The sequence below is a fragment of the Urocitellus parryii genome, chromosome 11 (assembly GCF_045843805.1).
Source record: "Urocitellus parryii isolate mUroPar1 chromosome 11, mUroPar1.hap1, whole genome shotgun sequence".
Taxonomy (NCBI): domain Eukaryota; kingdom Metazoa; phylum Chordata; class Mammalia; order Rodentia; family Sciuridae; genus Urocitellus; species Urocitellus parryii.
This window is the reverse complement of record NC_135541.1, coordinates 84,853,452-84,874,270: the sequence shown is the minus strand read 5'-3', so window position 1 is coordinate 84,874,270 and position 20,819 is coordinate 84,853,452. Positions and strand designations below refer to the sequence as shown.

Sequence of the window (20,819 nt, the reverse complement as noted above, 5' to 3'; positions counted from 1 at the left end):
TGTGGCCGGGGCTTCCCGGCGGAGGGCGGGGCTTAGGCGGGACGGGCGGAGACTGATGAAGGGTGAGGAAAGAAGTGCCGCTATGGCGGGATCTGCGCAGCTGATCCTGGCGAAGTCCCGCTACCTGAATTCACGCCGAAAATTCTGACGTGGCGACATTTGCAGAATAGGCTAGCTGAGAGCTTGAGCCCGCTCACTCCCACCCCGACCGCCTACGACCAATGTTCCCGGATGCACTGAGTCCAGCGCCTGCCCCTTCGCCATTAACCCGCTCTGGGCATTGTTAGGTCCTGGTGCAGTAGGTAGCAATGCTTTAGAATCCGGGCGGCCACGTGTTCTCCCGCCCGTGCACAGGAAGCCCAAGTGATGGCTTTGCGGGGTGAACGCTGTGAACACCTAAATCCTTGTAATCCCCCACCCCTTCCCCGAAAACAGCGCCTGCCCCTCCTGTGCTGTCACGCGGAAGGCGGCCTTCCCGAAGGACTTGAAGGTACTTAAAAAGAGCCCTTTACAAAGAGGTCATACTAAGTTGAGATTTGGCCAAAACGTTGCTTCCCCGACGGTCTATATCCGCTGACACCCTGAAACTCTGTAATTCGTACACGTCCCTTTCGCTTCCAGGTCATCCCCGGGGCAGCAACCTGCCACTGTGATTCTTATCAGAACCTCGCGGCCAGTTTTGGGGAAGTCCAATAAGAAGCCGGCTCGGCGGGACACAGGGGTGTGCAGGGCTCCGGGAGGCGAGCCCAGCGGGCCGTGGCCGGGCAGCCTAGACCGCGGGAAACACTCTTTTGGACGCCTTTCCGGGAAACTGTTTGGATAAAATCAGGTGGTCTGTCACGTGAATGATTAAAAGTTGTTACCTTGCAGAAGAAATGGGAAGGGATGGAGGAAAGAACTAGCTTTTGGAGTTGGGCTGGAAACTACAAAACCGAGCTTCTTGGGAATTCCTTTTAGTCTAACAGGAAGTGGAGCGTCACCAAATGGGAGGGGTGGCCACTCCGTGACTGTCCCCTGCTTCAGGCGCTCACTTTGCAGGCGGCGCGTTTCCCAGGTTATAAATCCAACGAATGATGCACGCTGCTTGGTTTAGGAAAAAGAAAAAAACAAAAATGAGCAAGCGAGACGCCCCTTCCGTTTTATGCTAACCGAGCTGCAAGCAAATAAATTGGTTCCCCCACTGCAATCTTCTGCACTCAGGTGAGGAGACAGCAAAATGCTCTCGCGTTACAATTTTTTTTTTTTTTGCAGGATATATGCATATTTGCTCCCATTCTTGGAACTTTCCGTAGGAGGGATACTAATTCTCTAGTTTGATTTTTGAAAAATATCTGCATTTTAAAAAAAAACGTTGATGTTTTCAAGATGCTGTGTAAAAACTGCTAGGTTCCACAAATTAAGTTCTGGGAAGAGTATTTTGTCTTTGCCTATCTTAGCGTCTGTTTCATTATTTTAATTTAAATATAAAAATATTTTCAATTAGTAACATTTACTTTTTTAGGAAGCTTTTATATTTGTAATAGTTTTGCCATGCTGCTGGGGAAACCTTCATTGGGTGCAAACTAGGAAGTTCAATGATAAATATTTTCCTTGAAATAGAATTTTTTCTTCAAAAGTGCTTTATTTCAGTACTGTTTAAGGGAAGGGATATAGAAATAATCAAATTTCGGTGACTAATTTCTAGCATTCTCCTACCAAGGTCAGTAGCAATTTGAGCCTGTTTTTGTTTTCTGCCTTTGAAAATTAATTCTGCATTGTACATTGTACTGGTACAAATGTGAAATTTCTCAGCAGGTTTATGGAGAAATCTACATTACCCTTTTGAGACAGTTTTGAAATATGTTGGAAAAATTGAAGCTTTTCAGTTGCATCAATTTCTAGAGACTCTTGAATTTCCCCCACTCTCTACCCCAAATATATAAACAAGGTATTACTGTGTGGACCTTCTCCTTTCAAAACAATTTTAATGCTACTTCACAGCTTTCAGTCTTGAACAGCATAATGGCCAAATTCAATATGAAAGGAATTTTTATGTGCAAATAAAAGTGTAGGTGTACACTGTTTAAATTAGGAAAAGTTCTGAGTGGAAAATATTCCACTGTGCCTTACTTCATTATCTTGAAATAATATTTGTCCCACACATGTTAAGCTATATATGTTGTTGTGTCAGAAGTCATTTAATGACTATTTACTATATGCCAGATTTCTGTGCTTGGCTTGGGAATACAAAGCCTGGCAAGGTAAAGTTCTTTCCCTGGAAGAATTTTTATGGAGAGGAGAAGTTGAAGTGAAGAGAAGGATAAATCAGTCAGACTAGTATTTTAGAACTGTGTGGTGTGTAAGTTGTACACATGAGATGCTCTTTGAGCAATGAGGATGAGCATCTGTCACTCAATCAATCTTTTTGTGTAGCCTAATCCATTCCTTTTCCCCTGTAATAATAATATTTTTTTGTGTAAGAATATGACTTTGGAAAATAAAAAAATGATTCATTAGCTCTATTTAGGTGGTCAGTATCTTGCAAGTCTCCAAACAGGTACAGTATTCTAAAGTCTACAGCTAGAATTCTTAGTTTCTTCATGTTACAAGATTAAGTGGATATATAAGATCATAAAGTAGATATAGTAATGAATATTTTAAAACTAATAAATGCATTTTTACTATGAACTTCTTAAATATTTGTTTTATTATCAACAAAGTACAGTTGGTTAACTATGCATATTCTATGGGAGACATGTGAAGACCGAGAAATGAAAACAGAGAGAATTAAGGGGCAAGAGTTCCTCTCCCACCATGGTTTCTTCTCCTTTCCAGCAACAACCAGCAAGAATGGGACAGATGCAATCTCATATCCTCATTCATCTATCCTGGCAACACTATTTTAGACTTCATAATTTTTTAGGTGAATCAAATCGAATGCCCTATGAATTGCTGGTGAAAACAGGAGTTATAATAGTGGATTAGAGTAGAGAGATTTGTAAATCCAGAAATTGAATAAAAATGCAAATTTCTCATGTTAAGTTTTACTCTATGGCATATATGTTCTAGTGTCATATGTATAAGCATAAATACTCAGAATGATGTTAGTTTTTTCTGTTTCTGGACCTTGGAGAAAGATGAAAACAAAAATGTAGCATTATTAGTGTCAATCAACAGGAAGCCATTTTCTACCTCATGTAATTTTTAGGACACAGAATAGCAAATTATAATTTACAAATAATTCAGACAGTATGGACATTGGCATTAAAAGCATTGCTATTTTTTTCATTCTCTGCTGATTAACAAAATATCACAGAAAACTCTTTTATTTCTCTTAGTAGTGCCAAGGGAGCTTATTCCTATCAATCACTGAAGCCATAAAAAAGTTTTTTAAAAAGCTAATCACACAATGAGGTAAGTAGCATGTTTTTTTTCCTTTTTCTTTTTGAAAGTATGTAGTTTATACCTCTCAGTACCATTAAGTGTTTTTACATTGCTCTGTCACTAATCTTCAGAACTTTTTCATCTTGTAAAACTAAAATGTATATCTATTAAACAACAACTATCCATTATCCTCTATCCCCATCCCCTGGCAAGTACAGTCTGCTATCTCTTTCCATGAATTTGACTCTCCTGAATACCTCATCTGTGTGGAATCATATAATATCTGCCTTCTTTGTGACTGGGCCAATTTCACATAGCATATTGTTGTAATGTTTAGCATAAACAGGTTTATGCATTTTTAGCATGTACCAGAATTCCCTTTTTTGTAAGTCCAGTATTTCATCAGATATATACCACATTTTCTGAATGGATTATACATTTATTGATAGACATTTGGGTTGTTTCTGCCTTTTGCTGTTGCTGATGATGCTACTATGAAAGTAGGGAAAGTAGAAGAATTTTTAATCTGCAAAAGATTATTTTCAATAAAGATATTTTTGTTTCCTTGAAGATAAAAGTTCTTACTTGAACCAGCCAGTGTCTGTTAGAAAATTCTAGAAGGCCTTCTTCAGAATAGATACATTGAAATACTACTACAGATTATAGATTGAAGTAAGTAGGCATACTCTTTATGTGTGTGCTATGGATGTAACCTATGGCCTCATGCTTACTAAGTATGCACTGTACCTCTAAGCTATATACCCCCAGCCCCAATACCTGTAAGTTTGAAATATCCTTATAAACTAGAATAAAGTTGAAAATAGACCTTGCAAATGACAAAGATAATTCAGAGTGGCTCAAGCACAGAAGTCAGGAGTTTGGTTCTGTCCTACCACTCTTTCTGTGGCTCAGGAAATTTATTTAATATTCTCACCCTCACATGCCCCATCTACAAAATAGAATAGATATATTTTATTTCTCTTCTTACTAAAAATTTGAAACATTGCCAATTTGAGGTAAAGAAAGGACAACTGTAACAACTTTCTTTACTATTGCTAAGCTCAGTGAGGTAAGGAACTACACCTGCCTGTTCATGGTGCCTGATGGTGCTGGACATGTGGTATGTGTTGATTGATGCAGCATCATGGATGTTTGACTTTTCCCTAAGAACATGAGAAAACTCACGTTGATTGGGATTGCTTCTACCTCAAATTTGAAATCTGAAAATATTTATAAGTCATAATTCATTTATATGAAATCTGTTTCTCTTAGAGAAGTGATTTTGGAAGTGCTGAAAATCAGTGTTGAGTAAAAAGGAGAGGTTCCATAGAATATTCCAAGGATCTATTGCCTAACTATCTTGCCCCCCCCTTCCCTGTGACTAAAACAGATAGAGATTCAAATGAAAACCTCCAGTGTCCTAGAATGGGAAAAGTAATATGTTTGCAGATGTGGTTGGTTTCTCTTTGACCCATTTCTGGAACTAATTTACATGGGACTATACTAAGCTATCCATTTCTAGTTTTCTTCCTAGGATACGTTGACTCCTTTGATTCTTACAAGTCATTGGTATACCTCTTAGTAATAAGGCCACCCTTAATCCTGGGCAGGTAGTTGTCTGTTGAATTGATTGATCATCTCCAAGCATCATCATCATCATCATCATTATCATCAGGAGCAACAGTTAATTGGCAATTCAGGAGGAAGGTACAAGGCTGGAAAGAAATTTCTTCTCACAAAATTCATATCTGTGCATTTCACAAATAGGGAGGACTTTATTGTCTACCTCAGTAACAAATGACTAGATTGAAGGAGGCAGGTGATGCTTTAAAAATATTATACATAATGTTTATGTGTTATTTCCCCTTTATCAATGATAGTAAAGCACACTCCAATGAATTGATAATGTTGAAAGAATATGATAGTATGTATAGAAAAGGGAAGAGGAAAAGTAGAAAATATCAGAACTGATGAGCAGCTTTCACCATGGATAAGGGGGTGAGATCAGGAAGGGAATTGGAAATAGGCTTTTATTTATTGATATCCCTATTCTAAATGATGCCCTTTTTATCCATCCTAACCTGATTTTTCCATAAAGAAATGGCCCAGTCAACCTGGCTGCCAGCAAGAGGACTTAATAGGTAGCATAATCAGTACAAAAATGCTTTTTTCATAGCTTATACTGAGAAATGAACCTTGCAGTAGCATCTATGTATTCAAATGTGTGATAAATATAGCTATTTCTCAATATGTTTTAGTAAGTCTTTTTCAGAACTGTAGTTTCAAAAATGTAGTAAAGGCAGAACGAAGCCTTTGAAATATAGGGTTTTTAAATAGTTATCAATCATTTTTCATACATATATATGATTAGTTATACTGTACATAGAAAAGGCAGATTACTTAATAGTCTATAATACAGTTGATGTAAATTATGAAGATCCATTCATATCATTGTATAATTTCTTATTCTTTTCATATATACATGACAGTAGAGTGATCACTGTATAATTAATTGATCATAAATACAAGATCACAAGATGAATCTGTGATACTACATGGATCCTTTTTTTATCATTATAAGGCTATTCCTATTCCTGCTTTTCCTACTGTACTTGTTGTTAACACAAAACAATTTAAATTATTTTGATGTATTTAGACTCACAAAAAAAAAAGTAACAGGAGTTAAGAATCTTGTAAGAGTAGATGGGCTCTTTAGGGGAAAAAAGTGAAATGAAATCATTTAGGAAGGAGAGGATAGAATTTGGACAGAATTGGAAGAAAATGAGAAGAACCATATGGCATTTATAAAATAACAATGAAAGAAACAAATTTCCTGAATATGGGTAAAATTCTTAAGTTAAAAACTTTTTGCAGAATACTGTATAGCACCTTGGGAAAAACCATGAAGTAAAGTGACCTTTCATGTTCTCTTTCTGGCATTTTATATTGTACAGTTACATAAATTCTAGTTTATGCTGCTTAAATTTTAATGGAAAAGGCTTACTCTAGCCAATAGTGAACTTAGTTTTTCTCTTTCTGCCAGCCATCCAATGTCTACAGCTTATGTCACTTTGAGAACCCAAACTAAATTTTCTTTTAAAAAAAAATATATATTTATTTATTTATTTTTTTATGTGGTGCTGAGGATCGAACCCAGTACTTCACACATGGAAGGCAAGTGCTCTACCACTGAGCTACAGTCCCAGCCCTGCAAACTAAATTTTCATTTTTCAACTAGGTGAGACTTTATCTGTTAAATCAGGTATGCTGCCTACTTTATTAAGTAATATATATTTTGATGATTGTTGCTGCCTAAACCTCCCTTAGGAGTTTTACAAGGAGGATGTTGTCCAACAAATGATGGTTCCCCCCTAAGGCAGATGAGTTCATCAAGAGTTTCCACAGAAACAGGAATATCCAAAGATATTTCAATGCAGAATATCTTTGGAAAGATGTGAAAAAAAATCAGAGATTGGAGACATGTTTATTTATGAAGTACATTGGCCAAAGAACTGAAAGTAGAAAGGTGACCTATATGTTGTGGGCTTAAGGTCACATTTCAAGACTGGCTGTCCTATTACCAGATGGGTGGTGACCCTGGTCTTTTACACAGGGAAAGATTTCTTGTGTGTTGTCTAGTCTTAATTGGATTTAATTTGCATTTAATTTGAGTTTATTCTGTTCAAGTTTTAGGCACCGTTTTAAAGTTTAGGGCAATTTGAACATTAATTCCCTCTCCCCATTCAACTGGCAAGAGTTATGAGCACTTACGCCAAAAAAAAATGGTCCAGACAGTGTTCTGGATTGTTATGACTGCCTTACTCCCTCAGGAGGCATTTAGATTGAAAAAGGAGATTGGGGCACAGTTGTGATGCTTGGAAATAAGATCTAGCAGCACTGTGTTCAGAGTGCACAGGAACATGGAGGAAAGATTGCAGCAAGGGCAACTTTCACAGCAGAGGTGATGCTTGAAAGGGATGTAGTGTGGGGCTTGTCAGATGGAGAGAAGGAGAGGCTTTGTAGATAGAGAAAACAGCATGTGCCAGTACTGGGAGTCATGGAATAGTTTGCTGTATACAGTACTGGTAAGAGGAAAGGCATTTTGGAATTCAGTATTTGTGCTCTCTTTCCTTAGTTTGAGCAGTGTCATGCACATAATAAACCTGGCCAGAAATTGTTCATCAGTTGTACAAGTGTCTCTTCCAAATCTCATCTTACATGCTCATAGAAGGAAAACCCAGGTTCTGAATTGACCTTTGCATTCCACCTTGGAGTGATTTTATTTCTTGATAGCTTCAGGCCCTTTTCTGACCATCTATATTCTATAATCATGGGTTTTTAAGCAAGTACATACCCTAGAGAATGAGCCAGAGGAGAAGCAATCTGTATGGTTTCAGACAAATCTCACAGTGAAATGGTAGCATAGTTACCATTCTCCTACCATCTGTGACATAAAAATGAAAATAAAAGTTTCTCATTGTATGATGCCAAGCTGCTCATTGCAGTTCTACCTTGTTACAAGTTGAAGACAACTAATTTTTGTTCATGTGTGCTCTGGCATATTCATTTACAAATTCTCTCTGGATAATTATTGTTCTTCCAGTCTGAAGAGATTAGGCCTCAGGAAAGAATTCTCAACAGTGCTCTATCTAGGAAACTTTGATAGATGATGTAGTAAATAATCAAATAGCAGATCTTTGAAAATTCAAATTGCTGATTCATTTAAAGACTGTGCAGGAGAGAATGTAACTATTGCTTCATAGACCATGTATTATTTAGTTTCTTACTTGATCTTATGTTCATGTTTAAGAAAAAATTTTTATAATTTCAGATAATGCTTCAGTTCTCAGATATTAAATATTTCTGACATAATGTCCCAACAGTTCCACTCCTCATATCCAAGAGAAATAATAACAATTTCACATAAAAATTTGTACATGAGTATTCATAGCACCAAATTCATAGTAGCCAAAGTGTAGGAATAACCCAAATATCCAGCAACTGATGAACAGATAAACAAAATGTGATGTGTCCATACAATGGAATATTATTTGACAATTAAAAAAAATGAGATACTGGTAAATGCTACAACATGTATAAATTTTGAAAAAACTTGAAAATACTTTTGCTAAGTGAAATAAGTCAGATATAAAGGGTATATATTATATGATTCTATTCATATGAAATGTCTAGAATTGGCAAACCCATTGAGACAGAAAGTAAATTAGTGGTTTCCTGGGGCTAGGGGAGAGTTTGGGGATTGGTATTAATAGAAAGGGAAGTGATTGCTAACGGGCCTGGGTTTCTTTTTTGGGATATTGGAAATGCTTTAAAATTAAATTATAGTGATATTTCCAAAACTCCATGGGCAGTGAAATATGATGTATTAAGAACTATGTAATGTTTTGAACGACCAACAATAAAAAAAAATTAAAAAAAAAAAACTCCATGGGTATATTAAAAGCCAGTGAACTGTATACTTTAGTGGGGTGAATTTCATTAAAACTGTAAAAGAATTCCAACATACCAAGTAACAAGTACCTTAGTGACAGTCTGATATATTAGGTTTTTGATACATCCTTGCAGAATTTACTATAGCATTGTGAAAGTGTCATGGACTGTGCCATCAGGAAATTCTTGCCCTGGCTCTGTGACTGACAGGTCAAAAGCAGCTGCATGACCTTAGGCAAGATCCTTATCCCTGGACCCTGAGTTCTTACTGTAAAACAGGAAGCTGGATTAGGTAGCCTTGAGCTACCTTTCAGCTGCCTGAGTTTATGTATTTGTTCAGTGAGTCATGTAATTACTGGGGCAATTTTAGAGACTTGGCTTTGCACCCTTATTGTTTGAGTATAACAAATAGCAGTGGGGTTTTTGGATGCTACTTCTCTGGTAGTCCTCCCCATCGTGTTCAAGTACATCTTCTTAGTAACTAGTACGTAGAGCAGGGTTTTTCAACCTTAGCATTATCTGAATATTAAGGCAGATAATTCTTTGCTGTGGGATTATAGGATGTTTAGCAGCATCCAGACCTCTACCCCATAGATAGCAATATCTCCCCTCCAGACTTTTCCATGCCCTCTGGAGAGCAAATTGACCCTGGTTGGAAACCTCTGGTGTGGAAGATGCTGGAATAACACTACATAAAAAATAGCTAAAAGGATCTGTTCTCAACCTATAAAGAACCTATAAAGAACTAGTAAACTAATATAGGTACAAACAATATTGTTAGGGAATCTTTGATTTTTCAAATAATAAATAGAAGAAGAATTTTTGTTTTACTGATATTTACAGTGTTTATCAAAGTTATATTTAATCTGTGGTCATGGGGATGAGAAATGGACAGAAAGATAATAGACTAAGAGCTATCCAATCCTCTTTGGAATGAGACAGGGTGTCAGTAAATATATAAAGACATAATTTTAAAAAGGAATATTTAGGAATCAAGATCAAGAGAACTGGGAGGCACCTACAGTTTCTTCTTGGTTCTTTACAGGTAAGACACAGGTTATACAGATATGCTGTCTCCCATATCCCATATCTCACATTCAAAGCCCAAACCTCTGAATGGGATGATAGGTTCTTTCTCTAGAAAGGAAAAGAAGAAGACTATAAACTATGAGGTCCATATAGCCATAAAGTCATTACTACTTTCCAAACTATATTAAAGCTGCTTCTAATGTGCTTACAGTAGCACCTAGACGTCAGCCTAGTGCAGTGTGTCACTCGCAGTGCAGTCTGTAAAGTTCTGTCTTGCTTTTCCATACAAACTAAAAAGTTCATATAATTTTATTAGGCTGCATTATTTAAGGCAAAATGAAATATTTGCAGTGTTTCTAAAAATATAAGTTATTAATATCTTCTGAAACCTTTCTGATTGAGGTAGAGGATTAAAAGTTCTCTGAGAGAGAAATTTTCTAGAGTGGGTAAAAGGAACAAACTCTGTTGCATTCCTAGCAACTTAAACACTCAGACCTTTCGCCCACCCAGGAACACCATCTGTCACGTTGCACGTGACTAAAACACTCAGGGTCACTCCAGGGGAACTAGGCTGCGCAAAATAACCACACAAGAGACAGAAATACCTTTTTATTTGAGGGTGCTGTGATGGCTCTTCTAACCTTAGGGGTCCGGGGGAGAGGGGGAGAGAGAGCCCTCATGTGCTGACCCCTTTTATTGAGGAGAAGCTATTCAAATAAGGCAAGGGGTCAGGTTTCAAGGGGCTGAGTCTTAACTTCATGATGTCTGCTGTCAGCAGATTAACTGACATCTAGGAAGGCCACACCCAAGGGCAGAGTAAGAGAAAGGAACACACAAAGGGTATTTCCATGGAACATTCTATCCTAAACAGGGCAAGGGGTAGTATCACAAAGGAACAGGTGAGGGTAGCTCTACCCACAGGGATGTAGAAAGGCACACCCATGCTTGAAGACACAGTACTCACCCTAAAGATCTGGGCTTTAGTCTGGGTTACCTAGGCAACCAGATCACAAGGTGACGGACAATGCCACACCAATCAGAAGGGGAGACAAACGCTGGTCATGTACTATGTTGCCTCCCACAAAATTCCTACTTAAAATTGTAACTAAATGTGAAGTAGTCACTCGAGTGGCTTTGACATTGTATATTTACAATAGTCTTTAACAATTTTTATTACTTTTTCTCTTCTAATTGCCAGATAGTAAGCTACCAATGTCTACATTAGAGACTAGACATTTCTATATGCAGAAAATGAAAGAAGATCTTGTTTTAGATACACTTCACTGCAGTTATCAAAGTGGTTCTTTCCCCAAGCATTTATATCTGGCCATTCTTATGTAGTACTGAAAATGTTTTATGGATCTGCTTTTGATTCAGTATTTAAAAAGTTCTAAAGGCCTTTGAATCAAGATTATTAATTCATATGGTTTGTCTTCAATTGACTATATTAACAGTAAGTGTTGTGTTAGTAAAAGGGTATAGAAGATGAAAATTTTGTACTCTAAAGCCTTAAATTAATGTCCTTGAAAAATAATCACAGTAAAGCTGAGGTTACTTCAGAAATAATTTATTTGGTTCATATAATAGAGTGAGACCGTGAGAGGAAGGGAAACACAGACATTGCTTTTCTTAATAGAACAAACTACAGAAAAAGTCCAGGAGAGAATACCTCTAAAAGTTACTATAAAAGTAGCATTGCTTTTTCACTCTCAACTGTTAAAAAGTGAGATCTGCTGGGACAATGACTATTGCCTTGTGCTTGTGAATAAGCCCTGCCTTTGCTTGCTCATGCCCTAGCATACTGTCACCTCATGAAGACATTGTTATGTTGAGAATTTTTTCTTCTCATAAACTTCAAAGGGAGATGGTAAAGGCTTGGCCTGTATGGTCTTGTCCTTCAACAATAGAGAAAATTTTGTACAGTTACAAAAGAACATACAACGTGAAACAGGATCATGGAACATGATTGCCACATTAACTCAACCACTTCACAGTCTCCTTAGGGAAAAACAGAAGGTTAATTGGGCATTGTTTGGAAAGTAAAGTGAAATTTAGTTGGATATAATACTCAATTAGACAGAGAGATGTTGACTATTCTTAGGATTGCCTGTGGCATCATGGCCTAAAGGCAATTGCATAACTTCACCATGAGATGTGAAATCAAGAGCTTAGATATTTCTGTGCATGTATACATAGTGTGCTTTTCCAAGAAGATGGAGAGAACCAAAAATAAGATGTACAGAGGCAGTGTTATGCCAAGGAGAACAGTAACGGTAGCTCTGTGCCATCAGCATGGGTTAGCAGTGAGAAGTTGTTTTCAGCTTCATCATCTTTGTCGGTAAATAAATGAGATTTCTGTCTACAGCATAGCCTAAGAAGAAAAATGTTTCCAAAAGGAGCAAAAAGGGATAGACCTTGGATCAAAGTCATTAAGAATGATATATATCTCATGCCTTCTGATTTTAAGAAACCTATTTTTTTTCTTAAAGATATTTTTTAAATGTTGATTAGAAACTCCTCGTTGATTTATTTTCATAAATAAAAATTTTTGAATTATTCATTTTTCTCACTTCTTTATTTTGTTCTAGCACAGAGTAGTAGAATAGATCTGTGAGTCCTACTGTATAAGGACCAGCTACCATGGGACCAAAGTTAAAAGAGGCAGGCAGATCCAAGATTGCAGAGAGCTCAGTTTATTGGGGGACTTAGGACAGAAGTGTGGTCTTTGGTGGAAGCAAGACCAGTTGGAGCCCTTCAATTTGGATCAGAATTGGGGGTGTATATATGGGTTAGTACAAAAGTAGTTTCATCCTAGCTGGAATGTACTTGGTTTATCTTTGGTTAACATCAAAGAGTCAGGCTCATCCTGGAGCCAGGTCCCTTTGTAAAGTTCCACCTAGTACTCTAAGGGTTTTGTTTATGGTTTGTTGGGAAACTGTGCAGGAAAAACTGACTAGAGCTATTCAGGGGAAATCATGATAGTTACAACTCAAGATGGCTGTTGTTATGTTAACCTAAATTCATACATTGCTAAAATGGATATGAATACTCCATTGCTGAAATACAAAATAAGGACATACCTAAAAGGCTTACAGAGGCTTGTGGAGGAATAAATAGTCTGGAGTCAGAATTGGAAATAGCAAGAGGATAAAAAAAACAAATCATTGAAAAGACAACAATAGTGCTATAATGGGACGCAGCAAACATAGAAAGTAAATTGTATGAAAACCAGATAATCAGTTCTGGATCTTTGTAAAGTTGTCTGTGAGATTTAGACTTTTATCATATATATAACTGAGATATTTGATTAGATAAAAAATTTAATGAATGAAATAAATAAGCCACACTTACCTTTGTTCACTGCATTTCTGTGGCTACCTCTTTAAGTCCTTTAAGTATCTGGAGGAAGATAGAAAGAATGCATAGCTGGGTATATAGCACCTGTGCTCTGTATTGCAAGACAAGATGCTCAGGAAGCCTGAATTTGAATGGAGACAGGACACCATAGCCCATATAATGAACAACAGCCTGGGCTCTAGGTGTCAATTTTCCTGACATAACTACTACCTCTGCTACTTAAATCCCAGGGAAAGTCCACTTTGGATTTTTTCACTCTCATCATGCAGACATACAATAGAACGGATCTCTTATCGAGACTTCTAAACCACTATCAGGCAGTGCCGAGTTATTTGGGGAAAGTTATTTAATCTCTATAAAAATCTAAATTATAAGAAGAAGAAGAAGAAAAGATAAATCAGATTCCATGAGTCTCCTGATCAAAATCCTCCAGTTGCTTCCCATTGAGTGATTTTCTCCTCACTCAGGAGAAAACCCATATACATGATTAAGGCTGACAAGACCCCACATAACCTGGCCCTTGCTTATCATATCCCTCTGGCTTATTTTTCTCATAAACATAAATTTCTTCATTACCACTATCCTAAATTACCTTTTGAATCCATCTACCTGTCTCTCCCTGCTATCTCCTCTGCTACTGAGAGCAGACACCTTGTCTTATTCATTGCTATATCCACAAAATCTAGAACATTCCTTCCACAGGGTGAGTGCTCAGTATCTATTTATTTTGTTGAATAAATACATGCTATGGCATATGAAGCACATTCTTGATATACAAGATCTGTGAAGGAATAAACCCTCTGTAATTATTTGCTGCTGCTATCACCATTATCTTCTGCTTTATGTATGTTCCATATATCATTTTATTTGAAAAAAAAATCTGTTGCCAAAATACAAGTTTAAAATGATTGAATTACTGGAGGAAATACAATCTCTTTTAAAAATAATTTCAGACCTGGATTGTTAGGATAAAATAGGAAAAATTTTTAAATGCCCAGTTATTATTTGAGGTATATATGATTTTTATCTACAACTACCAAAAAAAAAAAGCAAGACCAAAAAGAAAGGAATATTAGACTGTATTTTTTATCTCATAGGCTAACTTAATTATTATAGAGTAAAGGAGAACTGAACTTGAATCAGCCAATATAAGTTTGACCCTCTCATCATTGAAAAAATATATAAAAAACATGGTGACTGGTCAGAATGCTGACATTCTCTTATTTTATTCCCATTTCTACTCCAGGTGTTGCCATCTCTGCAAACTTCCTGGGAGAGTAATGGGGATTCGGGTGCTTCGTTTTTCTTTGGTGATCATCCTTGTGCTACTATTGGTAGCAGGGGCTTTAACCAATTTACTTCCCAATGTCAAAGAAGACAAGATGCTCACTTTGCGTAGGGAAGTAAAATCCCAGGGAAAGTCCACCCTGGATTCTTTCACTGTCATCATGCAGACGTACAATAGAACAGATCTCTTATTGAGACTTCTAAACCACTATCAGGCAGTGCCGCATCTGCACAAAATAATTGTGGTGTGGAACAATGTTGGGGAGAAGGGACCAGATGAGTTATGGAATTCTCTTGGACCTCACCCTGTTCCTGTGATCTTCAAACTACAAACCACAAACAAAATGAGAAATCGACTCCAGGCCTTTCCTGAGGTCGAAACCAATGGTAAGTTGAAGCTGGCTTCTGAGCCTGGAAGAGTTGCAGTTAACCAGGGCTAGGGGCATGGATTTCTGACTTCCTGCCTATCTTAATGGTCTGGAGGAAAATGAAGGAATTTATTATAAGAAACCACCCTGAAAAGCTTAGTGAGCAGTTTTCAAGGTCTCAAGAAGAAGTTTCCCGGGGAGGACAGCATGTACATCTTCATCTTACAACAATAAAAAAGAGGTTAATATTGTTAAATAAATAAATAAGATATGCTATCATATATATCATTGTATTACAGAATGCAGTCAGAGGCCATTAAGCTTATGCTGAATATAATTTTGTCACTCTCCTCACATTTGTAACAGCTGCATGAGGTTGTAATTTGCTTAAAAGAACCTTGGCTTTATTTATTTATAGATTCATTAGTTTCTAGCATGATGGATGATGATTACATGACAATTTTCCTTTCAGGCAGTTATAAAATCAGGTATAATTCAAATAGCTTTTTTCTACTAGACATATTGCTCCAAGATTACATTTCTTATTTACTAATTGAGTCAGAAAATACTTCATTCAAATTATCTACATAGATACAACTATGTCTTAATACTTTTATTTTTATTTCCAAACTGTTCAATATAAATTTTTTTCATTTCATTTCAGCGGTATTAATGATAGACGATGACACACTCATTAGTGCCCAGGACCTTGTTTTTGCTTTCTCAGTTTGGCAGGTAATGTTGCTGTATCCTTTATGAAACATGTATATGGTTTTATCTAGTGCTTAACCAGGGCAACATTGTTTAATGTGGGATCTACTGAAAACAATGTAGATAGTACTTACCTAAAAGAGATAAAACTGTTGTGGGATTGTCAAGATTTGTGACCTTAGTTAAGCCAACCTGGAAGTTATAGTATCTTTTATGTATACTTAACTTATATTTTGGAATATTAGGAAAAAGAACTGCAATTACCTTCCAGAGAACAATGAGGAAATAATCTGATGCAATAAAGGCTAGAATGCAGATATATTTTTCCATAAGCCACGGACGTGTCTCAAATGAGAACTATATTTCTGTATTAATATTATATATAACTTTTTGAAACAGAAAACATTTATTGCATCAACAATAATTTAATTTAATAAAATAATTTAACTCAGAACAACAGCCTGGGCTGTAGGTGTAGACTTTCCAGACATAATGAATACATAATAAAAAATGGTCTCATACAAATGATTCTGCGACCATTGTTTAGAAATTGTGCAGTGATAACTTGGCATGTACCATGGTAGGGTTTCATTTGTTTTGTTTTTTCCTAAATCCTAGCTTGAATAAATAGACATAAATTGCTCACTTGTTCTCCTATCAAATTTGTAATCATAATTGTTGACTTTTATAAGTCGCACCACAGTTTCCTAAACCTAGAACACCTGTAAAGTTATAAAACACTATGCTATCCAATAATTTGGTCTAATTTGCACCATAGGTACCTACTTCCATTAACTACTTGGCATATAATATTAGATATTAGTGGTGAGTGTCTCAGTACTCTCTAGATATCGGTCTTCAAAAAGCTGCAGTTTTTAACTTCATGTGTAGTGTAATATCATATCAGCAATTTTTTTCAGCCCTGTAAATAAAGGTTTCTAGGCAAAAAGTTCTAATGCTGTGAGATTTCTATTTAAGGTTAAAAAAAATCAATTTACCCAACATGTTAAGATAGGGGCAGGCAGAATACAAAGACTGTGATTAAAAACAACAATCTAACAGAACAATAAATAAAGAGGTATAAATATGATTTTAGGTATTATTAGTAAAAACAGTTTCAATCCACTGTGCATTGCTCCATGCAGTGAGTCATATTGGTGCCCTGCATATGTAACAATTTGGGGTCCAGAGGCAAGCAGGATCAAGTAGATGTTCATCTGAGTAAACAGCCTCCATTTTCAGGCTGTCCCTTTTCCTTCTCTGGCCATCTGAAATTTCTTTCATTGTTTAGATTGTGTAGATGGCGCTTCTCTGAAGCTTCCCGGCCTTTATCCCCTATCCCCTGACCTTCTGCTTTGCCTCCAGCAACACAGTTGTCACTCTCTCCTCCATACTCCCCTCAGATTCACCCAGTTGCATTTACAGATTGTTCACAGCATTGTAATTCCTTGTTCACCTATCTGTAATGTCCCCTCCCTAGACCGTGAGTTCTTTGAAATGATATTTAACTCAGCCTAATTTGTGTTCATTCAACAAGTGAATGAAACTCTTGATATTTTATAGGAGTGAACTAAATCTTTCAATCCTGTAAGTTCTTGCCTCTTTCCTATGCTTCAGTGTTTTTCTTTTGTTGATTTTCATTTTATCTTTATTCACTCTCACCTTAATTGTATGAAGTGTTTTGCTGCCATTTGTTTTTTTTCTTCAGAGATCTTAATACATCTGTCATTTACATGTACATGTATAATTTATATAGTTATTTATTTATATTATCTCATATTTTGAATAAAGAAATACCCAAGCTGAGAAAGGATAAAATATAACATTGGTTAAAATCAACAGTGACTTTCAAGAACATTAAAATCAACATGGAAAAACGGTAAAATCATACATATAGATCACAATTTTATATATTCCTAAGAGATTATAACATTTTTTGAAAATTGTTATGTTGTATCTTGTCTCCTACAATAAATAGCCTTCCTGCAATCAACTTTTCTTGCAGCAACTTGGAAGGACTAGAGTCATTGGTGACTAGAATTTATTAAAATCAGATAATGTTAGAATATTTGTGGGGGTTAGAATTTTTTTTCCAGAGAGATTTGGGGTGTGATGGAATTTGACCTGTTACCTTATTAGGATACAGATTTGTGAAGTTACCTGGAGTTAGATGAAATTAAGATATATATGTGTGTGTGTGTGTGTGTGTGTGTGTGTGTGTGTGTGTGTGTGTAATAAGGAAAAGTTGACTAATCAGTTTCAATCTTTCATAATAACTAGTCTTTTTCACTATGTCTTCTCTAAATAAATGTCATACTTAATTATTCTTTTCCCTCTTTTCAGCAATTCCCTGATCAAATTGTAGGATTTGTTCCTAGAAAGCATGTCTCTACTTTATCGGGTATCTATAGTTATGGAGGTTTTGAACTACAAACACCAGGGTTTGGAAATGGTGACCAGTACTCCATGGTGCTGATCGGAGCCTCATTCTTCAATAGCAAATATCTTGAACTCTTTCAGAGACAACCTGCAACTGTCCATGCTTTGATAGATGAAACTCAAAACTGTGATGATATTGCCATGAATTTTATCATTGCCAAGCACATTGGGAAGACTTCAGGGATATTTGTGAAACCTGTAAACATGGGCAATTTGGAAAAGGAAACCAATGGTGGCTATTCTGGAATGTGGCATCGAGCTGAACACTTTCTGCAGAGGTCTTATTGTATAAATAAGCTTGTTAATATCTATGATAGCATGCCCTTAAAATACTCCAACATTATGATTTCCCAGTTTGGTTTTCCATATGCCAACCATAAAAGTAAAATGTGAAAGTAAAACAAAAACAAACCTGGAAACTGCTTGGTATTTGAGTAGCTTCTCCATGCTATGTATTTTTGTTCTTAAGCAGCAACATGAACTTTTATCTATTCCAGAAGTCTCTACAGTAGAAAAAGAATATGCAGCACTTCTAGGATGTAAAATTCACATTAACTTCAAAAACCAAGAAGCTAGTCTCATCCACATAGGTCTTCTCATGAAGAATTTTCACCCAAGGTTATAATGCCTTGGTTGACAATTTTATTGTTTACATCTCGAGACTGTTTTACAATTGCTTTGATTCCTGGCATTCGCCTTAATGACCTATAGCAAGCTGTTTCCAGAATTGGAAAGTCAAGAAAGGCATTTCTCAGCTTTTTCACTAAGGTTGATTGTTTTAATTTGAAGCCTGCAATGCCTCTTTAGCAAAAGCCTGCGGTATAGGGAAAAGCCATGTGAGGAGAGAAGTTTCAATCTCATGTGAAAACAAGGAGAAGACATGACTACCAGTGCTTCCCTATGACCCTTCCAACCAGAGTTAGCTCTGCCCAGCATGGTTTGGATGCAAAGTTAGGTGCTGTTTATTTTTATTGCTAAGTCTGTTGTGACTGGGAGCATAAGTTTTAGTAGCTAAAAGATGTCTAGTTGTTTGCTTGATTTTTGTGAGTCTACTGCATGGATCACCCAAAAATGCAGCCTGTGTTTCTTATATGCAACTTAAATGCAGCAAGGAGTAAATATGTTACTGCGTTTTGTGACTGAATCTGACTTGGAGAATGTACATTAATTCTTATATTTTACATGGAGTATGTTTAAGAAAATGTGTAAAATAACTTCTGGAAGAATGAGTAAGTAGAAACTAGCAGAAGTGAAAATCAATATTGAAAGATCTTTATTATTAAAGAAGAGGTTATCTCAAGGATACTAAACAGCTGTGTGTATTACACTCAAATGCTTGCATTCAGAACTTGTTTCCTTTTTTTTTCCTTTGAATAAGATCCAAGACACTATTTATTATGGTGAAATTTAAATTACACAGATACAAGAAAAAAATAAGAACTGAGTCATAGCAGAAATTCTCTAGGGAGTCCACATCAGTTCATTGTTAAGGTTGCCCACTGTGCTGTTTATCAGTGTCTGTGTCCCACCCAGTCTGCGTTAATTGCTGACAAGGGGTACTTAATTAGGCCTCCATCACTTTTTCTTCCTCCTCCTTCTCACCATCCTTCTCTCCCCCCACCTTCTTCTCTTTACACAGTGCCTGTATACTCTCAAAGTTGCAAGTATAGTGAAATAATCATGTTAATGTGCCAACATTGATGCCATTGTGCAATTAGTTCATTATATTTTGGGTTTTTTATTGTTTGTTTGTTTGTTACACTAGAGTATGTACATGTCTTAATGTGGTCAGGTTAAAAAGTTGCTTTCCCCAACCCTGAAAGTACTTTTTTGCCTTCTGGTATTCCACTCTCAGACAAATAAAATAAACTTTAACTCTCCGTGTGTTGTATGTTAATTAAGCAGATTCATGGTTTTGTGGCTGGTGTTTTTATAAAATTCTTTATATTGTGTTATATTGCTAAGGATGAAGGAGAAATATCAGCTACCTACTCTATGAGAAAATTTCCCATTAGGAAAATATTCTCAGATTTTATTTCCCATTTTGTGTTTTTAAACTTGCCTTAAGCATAACATAAGTTAATTAGACCATGTTTTCAGTTATCAATAAGGGAAATATGAAATCAAAGTGCAGCCCAGTAGATATTACAAAGAGTCCTGTTTTGTGGCTAGACTTCTACTAACACCATCTTTCCCTGAACTGCTCCTACTCTTGCCCCACATGATCCAGGAGAGAGATACTCAGGCTAAGCAGTGCATCACATCTAGAGCATTTGCTTCCCATCAATCTTCCCAACTTTGTGCACTTTTAAATTTTATTTGTTAACATGCAAAACACTTTGCTGCAGGATTTGGAAGACTTCTCATTCATAGAATACTGTCAAAGGGAAGGTTTGAAGACAGTATAAGCTTCAGGCAGTTTTTGAAGTGCTTTTAGAAATGCTACTCCAAGGTTTAGAGCAGGGGCAGATCTGATCCTTTCCTGGTCCCTACAGTTAACCATTTGGAAGCAACAGAAAGTTGCTCATATTTTTTTTCCCTTGAAAAGACCCCAGGCTTTGACCCCATGGTCAAGAGTGAATAAATTGTTTGGGGGAGGGACAGTCTCTAATTGTACATGTACCAGTACATGAATTTGAGGGGTATAAAGGGAGGGAAGGCAATGCTGTGAATAGAGGAGGAATTTGAAGGGGCTGACTTAAATGGTAAGATTAGATTATTCTCTATCCCATACCAGTTTTTTTGTTCATTTATCACTAGGGGTCTCCCAACTTTGTTCTCTCTCTTCCCTATTTTTTATCCCTCCTTCATACT

The 20,819-nt window shown here is 36.5% G+C and overlaps 1 protein-coding gene across 3 annotated transcripts; it reads left to right on the top strand.

The window, feature by feature from the left end:
- The first annotated feature begins 48 nt into the window (after nucleotides 1-48).
- Extl2 (exostosin like glycosyltransferase 2) lies at nucleotides 49-19,885 on the top strand. Of its 3 annotated transcripts, XM_026379688.2 has the most exons (6): nucleotides 49-490; nucleotides 622-1,200; nucleotides 3,318-3,393; nucleotides 14,447-14,874; nucleotides 15,520-15,590; nucleotides 17,910-19,885. In XM_026379688.2, exons 3-6 carry the CDS (start codon nucleotides 3,389-3,391, stop codon nucleotides 18,396-18,398), a joined length of 993 nt encoding a protein of 330 aa, XP_026235473.2. In that variant the 5' UTR covers nucleotides 49-490; nucleotides 622-1,200; nucleotides 3,318-3,388; the 3' UTR covers nucleotides 18,399-19,885. The 3 variants fall into 3 exon arrangements, with proteins under 3 accessions (XP_026235473.2, XP_077659880.1, XP_026235474.2); XM_077803754.1 differs by having other exon boundaries at nucleotides 49-1,200; nucleotides 3,321-3,393; XM_026379689.2 differs by having other exon boundaries at nucleotides 49-1,200.
- The last annotated feature ends 934 nt before the right edge of the window (nucleotides 19,886-20,819 follow it).